Source organism: Lactuca serriola, chromosome 7, assembly GCF_051521515.1.
Source record: "Lactuca serriola cultivar US96UC23 chromosome 7, Lser_US96UC23_V15, whole genome shotgun sequence".
NCBI classification, from domain to species: Eukaryota; Viridiplantae; Streptophyta; class Magnoliopsida; order Asterales; family Asteraceae; genus Lactuca; species Lactuca serriola.
The window spans coordinates 191,846,313-191,856,312 of NC_136414.1; the positions used below are offsets into that span (position 1 = coordinate 191,846,313).

General features: G+C 35.8%; 1 protein-coding gene across 1 annotated transcript; it reads left to right on the plus strand.

Moving 5' to 3' along the window:
* The first annotated feature begins 394 nt into the window (after positions 1–394).
* Positions 395–4,546, plus strand: LOC145063235 (G-type lectin S-receptor-like serine/threonine-protein kinase At4g27290). Its single transcript, XM_079010822.1, has 7 exons — positions 395–1,782; positions 2,353–2,499; positions 2,614–2,753; positions 2,847–3,057; positions 3,135–3,372; positions 3,460–3,610; positions 4,132–4,546. Exons 1-7 carry the CDS (start codon positions 495–497, stop codon positions 4,435–4,437), a joined length of 2,481 nt encoding a protein of 826 aa, XP_078866948.1. The 5' UTR covers positions 395–494; the 3' UTR covers positions 4,438–4,546.
* Positions 4,547–10,000: the final 5,454 nt, after the last annotated feature.

The window sequence follows — 10,000 nt, forward strand, 5'->3', positions numbered from 1 at the left end:
AGAGACAACAAGTTATATGGGGACAACAACACAGACTAATTTTTATATATATAATAATTAATTAATATTAATGTATACTACAAAATAAACAAAAAGAAAAGAAAAAACTTAAACAGGACCCATATGCTATAACCTTTTTAAAAGTTTATCTAGTCTTTTGTAAAAATGATTTACAAAATAATTTATAAAATACTGATGTAACACAGAATAAAAGCTGATAAAGTATTTCATACTGATGCTCTTTTTCCCTGTCACATTGATATTTCTTAAAAAAGGATCACAATCACATCTTTCATCCATGATTCTATTTTCCTTGGAAATGTTATAGATACAATTAATTAAATAATAAAATAAATACAACCCAAGACATTAAGTGCTCACTCCATAATGCACCGGTACGCTGTACGTATTATGGTAGGTGACCACCATTAGACTTATAGAGATAGAAACAAAACATGAGGTAGAGAATTAGAAGCTTAGGCGACCCGATTTCAATGGAGAAAGCAACTATATTTCTTCTTTTACTTGTTCCACTCAACATTCAAAGCATGATCTCTTCACTCGAACTCCACACCATTTCAGATTCAAAATTCTTGACAGAAGGAGACACCTTGGTCTCACCGGCCGGACTTTTAGAACTAGGGTTTTTCCGGCCAGGAAGCTCCGATAAAAAATACGTCGGTATTTGGTATAAGAAGATCCCTGTCCAAACGGTGGTTTGGGTCGCCAATAGAAACAACCCAATCCCCGGTGACTCTTCAGGCACTCTAAAGATCATCCAAACAGGAAATCTAGTCCTCGTCAACGACACTAACGATGTCGTATGGTCAACCAACATGACGTCATCAGGCACGAACGCAATTGCACAGCTTGACGACTTCGGAAATCTAGTCGTCAGAGATGGAATCATCAAAAACAAGATTCTATGGCAGAGTTTTGATTATCCAACTGATACCCTTCTTCCTGGAATGAAGTTCGGAAGAAACTTCTTGACTGGAAAAGAATGGGGTTTATCATCATGGAAGAGTAATCAAGATCCAAGTCCCGGTGACTACACGTGGACTGTTGACACACGTGGCTACCCTCAGAATCTACTAAGAATTTACGGATCGATCAAGTTCCGAGGTGGACCATGGAATGGTGTAAGGTTCAGTGGTGCTTCTGGGTTCAGTAAGAGTATGATCTTTACAACCGAATATGTTATTAACGAAACAGAAGTTGCTTATACTTATTATCTTCAAAACAGTTCTGTGGAATCAAGATTTGCGTTGAATTCATCTGGGCAGTTAGAACGTTATGTGTGGGTAGAGGAAGCTAAAAAATGGCAGCTTATTTTGGCATTACCTAAAGACATATGTGATACATATAACATCTGTAATGCTTATGGAAGTTGTAGTATTTTGACATCACAAACATGTGGGTGTATCGATGAGAAAAGATTCATGCCCAAAAACCAAAAGGGTTGGGAGATTGCAGATTGGTCGGGTGGTTGTGTGAGGCGAACACCATTGGATTGTAAAAATGGATCTGATGGATTTGTTAAGTATCCTAGTGTGAAATTGCCTGACACAAAGAGTTCATGGTTTAACATGAGTATGAGTTTGAAAGAATGTGAAGCAAGATGTTTAAAGAATTGTTCTTGTATGGCTTTTGCAAATACAGATATTAGAGGGGATGGAAGTGGTTGTTTGATGTTCTTTAACGAACTTATGGACATTAGAGTATACTCGGAGGGAAATGGAGGTCAGGATCTCTATATAAGAATGGCTTCCTCGGAATTAGGTAATGATTTTTCTCACAATGTAACTTTTTTTTATTATTATTATGTTTACTACATATATGCAAGTAGATGAGTTTATTGCCATGTTAGTATATATGATGTGGAACAAATTTATCGAAGACTTATTAGATTCCTTAATGGATAAATCGTATTACAAAAGGGGTGAAAAAAAAAAGGCTCAACTTCAAACAAACATAGCTTTTGATTCTATAGGAGTTATGAGCCTAACTTTATATGGACATAAGGCTCTCAATGGGCCCGATGTCGCTCCAATTTTAAATTTTCCGGAAATTGTGGATTATTTCGCATTTTAAATTACTATGTTTTAATTGTAAGACCACATGATTCCCATACCATTCTTTAAATGATCATGTTATTAACAAGCCTTTTATTTTAAGTAAATTTTCGCTGTTTTATTTAAAAGTTTGGGAATAACTTCCATGTTTAGATCCATCTATGTTAAAGGTTCGATGTAATCCTTTAAAATGATCTTGGAATTAATAGTCTCTGTTTTGTGTATCCCTAAACACTTTTCTTGTTGCTTACTTTTGTTCAATGTCATTATCCAACAGTTGCTCAAAATGTTCTTGAAAAGAAGCGAAGATCAAAAATGAAAATAATCATACCAGCAATTTTTTTAGGGGTTGTGATAGGCTTGAGTGCAACATGGTTCTGGTATATATGCAGAAAAAGGCATCATCCACAACCAAAGAGGGAAGGTAAGAATATTGCATAATTTATAGAGAAAATTAAAATGGTGGGAACTCAATAGAGATAAGAAAAGTAGAGTAATATGAATTCTTTAAGTAAATTCTTGTAATTGTAATGAACAGGGGAATATTCTCATGGTGGAGAAAGCCAAAGTGAAGGAATGGAGCTACCATTGTTTACTTTTTCTATAATAGCTAAAGCTACTGATAGTTTTGCACCTGAAAATAAACTTGGAGAAGGTGGATTTGGACCCGTTTATAAGGTAATACTAAAATTGTATATAAAAAAAGACATGAATGAAAGTCACCTTGGGGGGTTTGTATTGTTTTTAACAGGGTAAAATGGTAATTTCCAGGGTATACTAGAAGAAGGACAAGAAATTGCTGTTAAGCGTCTCTCCAAGACTTCAAGTCAAGGACTTGATGAATTCAAAAATGAAGTCATTTGCATTTCAAAACTTCAGCACCGAAATCTTGTTAGACTACTTGGATGCAGCATAGATGGAAATGAAAAGTTGTTGGTTTATGAATACATGCCAAACAGAAGCTTAGACTGGTTTATATTTGGTTAGAATTACATAACTGCCATTGATCAATTCACAATTACGAAAATCCCCATCTGATAGAAACTACATGTTGGACAGATAAAACACGAAGCTCACTACTTGATTGGCCAACACGTTTCAACATCATCAAAGGAATTGCTCGAGGACTTCTTTATCTTCATCAAGATTCGCGATTAAGAATCATCCATAGAGATCTTAAAGCTAGCAATATTTTACTTGATTTGGACATGAACCCTAAGATATCAGATTTTGGCATAGCTAGAAGCTTTGGAGGAAACGAGACTCAAGCAAACACCGAAAGAGTCGTGGGCACATAGTAAGCAAGCTACATAAATCCAAATTTACATCCACTTATTTTTCATAAGTTTGTTTTTTAACTTTATAAACATTTTGTTGCTTTTAGTGGTTACATGTCGCCAGAGTATGCACTAGATGGTATTTTCTCGATAAAATCGGATGTATTTAGCTTCGGTGTTTTGGTGCTTGAGATTGTGAGCGGGAAGAGGAATAGGGGATTCGTTCATCCTGAGCATGACAATAACCTCATCGGACATGTACGTTAACCGGCCATAAATTACTCATTTGATTTGGATATTGTGTCTTTATGTCAGTCACATAGTGGGCCACTGTGTACCAAATTTTCATCTGACATGACGTTACTGAGCTTAAGGATGAGTTTGGTTGTGGAAAACTGTTTTCATTTTCTACAAAACATTTTCCGAAAATAGAGTTGAGTTTTCATTTTTTGTTTTCAATGGAAATTTTAGAAAAAACATGTTTGGTTGAAACCTGAAGTTTTATTTACCGTTTTAAAAATTTGGAAAACTTTGGAAAAGTATAAAAATAATTTTTCTAATTTATACACAATTGGGAAAACATAAACTTTTCATTTTCTTGGAAAATTTATGAAAACTGAATCAACCAAATGCATTTTCAAAATTTTCATTTTCATTTTAATTTTATTTTGAAAAGCTAAAAAAATTTCTGCAACCAAATGCATCCTAACCGTTTTGCAGAAATATCTTATAGCCATCTACTCTACTAGCTAATAATTATTTTCACATATTATATTTAGGCGTGGAGAATGCATAATGAAGGAAGGACAATGGAACTCATTGATTCAACTTTCTGCAAATCAAGTGATCCATGTGAAGTTTTAAGATCAGTTGAAGTGGGATTGTTATGTGTGCAACAAAGTCCAGATGATAGGCCAGAAATGTCGTCTGTTGTTCTAATGTTGGGCAATGAGGGAGCAATGTTGAAACCTAAGCAGCCAGCATTTTTCACGGAAAGGAACTTTCTTGGGCCGGATTTTTCTTCAAGTACATACCCAACAAGTTCAACTAATGATGTAACTGTTACAGAGGTAGTTGCTCGATAGAAAGAATCAGTAGAACAAATTACGCTATCATAAATTTGGGTTTATGAATCGCATAAAAATTTCAGATACAAAGAGTACGATCAGTTGAGTAACAACCTAAATTCTTTTATTGTTTTCGTGTTTTCCGATCACACATCAAAATTCATAACCCAAATTTTATGGAAAGTTAAACGAAAGGATGGAGTGAACAGAAAATAAACCTGAGGAATAGCTTCTCTGTACGGATGAAATTATTCTCCATATTGTTCGTTCTAGTAGGATTTCCAAGAAGGGAGACGGAGCATTTTGTGTGCGATATATGGAAGGTGCAATGGAATTAATGGATGGATCAGAAAATTAATTGAATCCAGCTTGATTCCAATTTGATTTATTTTTTCACCTCCCATTCCCCTCCTTTCAATCTTCAAGAAAATAGATATCTTTGCTTCTACATATTTTTTTTAAACAAATTTTATATTTTTTCTATGAAGAATTAAAAATCATGAATTTTAATATTTTATAATATTTTTTTGTCTTGCCTAATAAGAAGAAAAAGGATAACATAGAAACCATTCATCTAAGACTACCTAGAGTAGAGAGGTCTCCACGCATGAGATGCGTACATGGACCGTCTCTCCATGTGTGAACACCGCCTCCATTTATGGTGGGTTGGTTGTGGCCTGAAGACGAGGACGGAAGAAGACTAAGAAGCTGATTGGCTGGTCAATTTTCGACCGTTTAAAAGCAATTAATAATAAAAAAATGTTTTTTATTTTTAATTTACTCTTTCTATACATACATCCATTTTACATATATTTTCAAAACAAAACACACAAACTCTTTCAAATCAAACACACACATTCAACAAAAATTAGATGACAATTCTGACGACGAGTTGGTATTGCACACACTATTGTTTGCGGCACAAGACATGGTTCGTAAGAGAGGCGAAAGTTCACACGACGAGAACAAACATAGAAAATGGATCAACCGGGATCGAGAGGGAGCAAATGAAGTTTTGGTACGTGATTATTTGTCTTTGATAGTTTATATGATCTATCGAAATTTGAAGAACGTTGTCGTATTAGTAGAAATTTATTTTTACGTATAGTTAGAGATTTGGAGCTTATGATTTTTTCCAATTACGATGAGATGCTAAAGGTAAACGTGGTTTACTATAATACAAAAATGTATGGCCGCTCTTAAACAATTGGGATATGGTATAATCGCAGACGCGTCTGATGAGTATTTGAAAATGTCTGAGAGGACGGGTCGAGAATGTACATATCTTTTCTGTGAGTATGTGATAGAGCTTTACTGTGACATATACTTGCAACATCCAACTAAAAGTGATGTCAAACAATTGTATGTCGCGCATCAAGCTAAACATGGCTTTCCAGGGATGCTTGGTAGTATTGATTGTACAACTTGGGAGTAGGCAAATTGTCCCAATGCGTGTCGTGGTCAATTCACGCGAGCTGAGCATGGGGTCCCGACTGTTATATTAGAGGCGGTTATTTAACATGATTTATGCTTTTGGCATGCATTCTTTGGTATGTTGGGATCCAACAATGACCTGAATGTGCTTCAAGCGTCTTCGTTATTTAACAATATTTTGTAGGGTAAAGGACCAGACATGTTATACGTTGTGAATGGAAATGAATATAAGTATGGGTATTACCTAGGTGATGGGATATATCCAAAGTATGCTACAATTGTCAAGTCATATTCATTTTCTAGTCGATGAAAAACAAAAATTGTTCAACTTACCATAGGAATCTGCACGGAAGGATGTGGAACGAGCGTTTGGACTCCTAAAACAAAAGTGGCACATAATCAAACATCTGACACGAATATGGGATAGGGCAAAACTAACGACGGTGTTGACTACTTGTGTTATTTTACATAACATGATAATAGAAGAAGATGGCAGAGTTATTTGTTCATATACCGAGAATGATATACTTAATCCACCTACAGTAATACAAGTTGGCAGCCCGATATAGTTCTCTAGGGTTTTGAAAGTACAAAACTGTGAAACACATCACAATCTACGTCACGATTTGACCGAGCAATTATGGGAAATACAATTTCAATGGGGAAATGACGATGAGGATGAGAGCGATGACGACGAGGCGGATGTGGACGCTGACGACGAGGCGGGAGAGGATGCTGACGACAATGAGTAGTATTTGTCTATGGTGTTTATGTTTTAAATTTTTATGTTTTTTAATTGGTGTAATGTTTTATTTGTTATGTTTTATGTTTATTTTAGTAATTTAGGTTTTAAATTTCTATGTTTTTAATTAATGAAATGTTAAATTTCTATGTTTTTAATTAATGAATGTGGTTTTATTTTTTTGTGTTTTCAAAAAAAAAAATATTTATGTTATAAATTACGTTTTTTATTTAATATAATGTTACAAAAAATAAAAAAATAAAAAATTTTATTTATGTTATAAATTATGTTTTTTATTTAATATAATGTTATAAAAAATTAAAAAATTTATTTATGTTGTAAATTATGTTATTTATTTAATATAATGTTACAAAAAATCAAAATAAAAATAAAAAAGAATATTGTTAGTGTTAACCATTTCCAATGTCTAGTGGATTGGTGGTGAAACTGACGTGGTGACGTAGAGGTGACAACACTTTTTGGTGGGTCGATTGTGACCACTCCCTACAGCCTAACAAACTTAACCAGTGTCCTAAAAAACTACACTTGTAACGTCTGGTTTCTGGTATGCATTTAATAAAAATTTATTCACTTTTGTAGAGCTACCCAACGAGTTTGGAGCCCCAAACTCATCGAGTAAAAACCTGAATGGTCGCGATATGTTAAGTCGACTACTCGACGAGTTGAGAGCCTCGACTAGACGAGTAGGGCTGCCAGGATGAAACCCTAAAATTCGGGGTTTTGCACCATATTTAAGCATCCTAATCCCCACTTGTTGGCCTCATTTCCAGCCTCCAAGCCCCAAACCCTAATCCACGAAACCCTAGTGCCTTATATGAGCTTATAAGTTGTTTTTTTAGTGAAGATTGTGTGTTTTAAAGCTTGTTGAAGAAGGAGGAGCTTTGAGATTAAGAAGGAAGCTAGTAGATCCATAAACAACATCTCATCCTTTTCACTTTCTGGTAATTAAGTCTTAACCTTTGCTAAATAGCTTGTTAGATCTCCTTCATATCATTTTACGGGGTTTTTGGTCCAAGAAGCATGATCTTTGCGACATGGATGTCCCAGGTAGGTATACTTTCAGATCTATGACCTTGAAGGGCTCACATGGCATAAAGGTGCAAACTTTATGGCTATGGAAGCCCCATGTAAGCTATAAGTTGCCATTTTAGCCTTTTAAGCTTCAAAAGGCCATGCATTGGAGAAAGTTAGGAACTTTACGTGTTCATAAAGTGCTTAGAGTCTGCATCTCAATGAATATGTCTTAGTTTGGAGTATGGATGGCTTGTGGACCAAGATCTAGGTCCTAAAGGATTAGGGTTTGAGCTAAACCCATGATGAAGGGCTATTAACGGGTAAAGTTGGAAACTTTACCCTTAAAAGGACATTTTCAAGGTGCACGAGGAGTATGAATCTTAGCTCTAAAGAGTAGGGGCTTAATCTATTAAGATGGACCAAACATACTAAGGAACTCGGCGAGTCCAGAGAGGGACTCGACGAGTTGAGTAGATTTGTCCCGATTCTGCACAAGGTAGAACTCAACGAGTCTGTGAAGGAACTCGACGAGTTGACTCATTTTATCGCGACTGTGAGTAGCTTGGGAACTCGCGAGCCAGGGGGATGACTCGACGAGTTGGATCGCGATTTCAGGGTTTTGATTTATAGAAATCGGCAAGTTGATGGAGCAACTCGGCGAGTTGAGTCAACCCAAAATGTTGACTTTGACCAGAACTTTGACTTTAATCAGGGGTAAAATGGTCATTTTACCCTAAGAAGGATTATCATTTTTTGACTAAGTGTTATTGTGATAATGATAGTCGGGGAGTCATTGGAGCAGCCGTCAGAGACTCCTCACACGAGATTTCACACTTAGCTTATGAGGTGAGTTTTTCTCCAGTAGGAACGGGTTGAATACACTAAGGTCGGCCCGTTTATGTTTGTTAGTATGTTCCAGAATAAGGTCCGATGCCGGGCTAGGCCCGATGTAGGTTTATATGTTTTTCCGGATTTCGATCCGATGTTGGGGCGGTACCCGAAGAATGTTATTATGCTTAATGTCTTTGGGATTCTTGCATGTGTGTTTGTTATTTGTATGTTTCCGAACTACAGTCCGATGTCGGGGCAGTTCCCGAGGAATGCTTGTATGCTTCTGGATTTCGGTCTGATGCCGAGCGGGGCCCGATGAATGTTTATATATCTATGATTAGGTAGTTTTTCTCATGTTATGTGTATTAGTAGTTATGCTCATATATATGTTGAGCTTTGCTCGATGTCGGGGGGGGGGCTCGACGCCGGATGCGGTCTGATGCCAGGGCAGGGCCCGATGCCGGGCAGTTCCCGATGTAGCAGGGCGGGGCCCAAAGTATGTTATATGCGATTATGTGATTATGTTTATGGTATGTGGTAGTTTGGGTACACTCACTAAGCTTCGTGCTTATAGTTTTTAGTTTTGGTTTCAGGTACTTCCGGTAGCAAGGGGAAGAGCTCGGGATGCTTGCAGTGCACACACCATTTGTTCGGCCTGGGATGTTTAGACTCTGATATTTAGACATGTGACTTTGATACAGTATCTTGATATGATGATTTGAGATACATGACTTATAATTTTTTTATGATGTTTGATGATTATGGTTTTTATTAAATGGTTTTAAAATGAAATTTTTTGACCGTATTTTTGGGATGTTTCAGCACTCCAGATTTGTTGTTCTTGAGTGCGTTTCCAACCACCACTCGCCTTCCTCACACTACACCCTCTGGTCTAAACATAATATTTTTCAGCCACTTTCCACTTTTTGTTTTTTGTCTGGTTACTATTCATCGATATTGGACCTTTTTCTTTTTCTTTCTTTTTTTTTTGAAACATTTTATTAAAAATTTTAATTTTTGATCCCCAAACAATAGTTTTTAGCAAAGTTGTTAAAATCTTGATTTTGACTTTACGATCTTACGATTTTTAATATCCTCCAAATGAAAAACGATCGCAGTCACACTACAATCCCAATCTCACCTCTTTAGGTTTATTATAGATCCAAGTATCAAAAATTCATCTATTCAACTTGAAATTGACCATCAAAAGTTGCAAAAAGTATTTAAAAAGCATTACAATTTTATCAAATCATCTTGAGTTAGGCAGAACACACCCATAAGAATCTCTTGCTGATCTTATGTCTTACTAGTACATGATCAAAATGATCATATTTTTAATTAAGATGTTTTATTATTAATGTTTATAGTTTGTAGCAACAAAAATTATGGGTGATGTTTAAGAAGTTAAAGTGGATTACACTATCTTGCGAGCAAATTTGAATATGAGTTCATTTTGATATGATCTTTCGATCCTGATCCGATCTGACGATTACGATCTTGAAAAACGTAAAACAATTTTAGATAACATCTCGATATTGA

What these genes read in the sequence shown, in the direction of transcription:
- LOC145063235 (XM_079010822.1), top strand. Translation starts at nt 495, where the DNA reads ATGGAGAAAGCAACTATATTTCTTCTTTTACTTGTTCCACTCAACATT. An exon ending in AATGGCTTCCTCGGAATTAG is followed by an intron (nt 1,783 to 2,352) that starts GTAATGATTTTT and finishes ATTATCCAACAG; the next exon opens with TTGCTCAAAATGTTCTTGAA. An exon ending in TCCACAACCAAAGAGGGAAG is followed by an intron (nt 2,500 to 2,613) that starts GTAAGAATATTG and finishes TGTAATGAACAG; the next exon opens with GGGAATATTCTCATGGTGGA.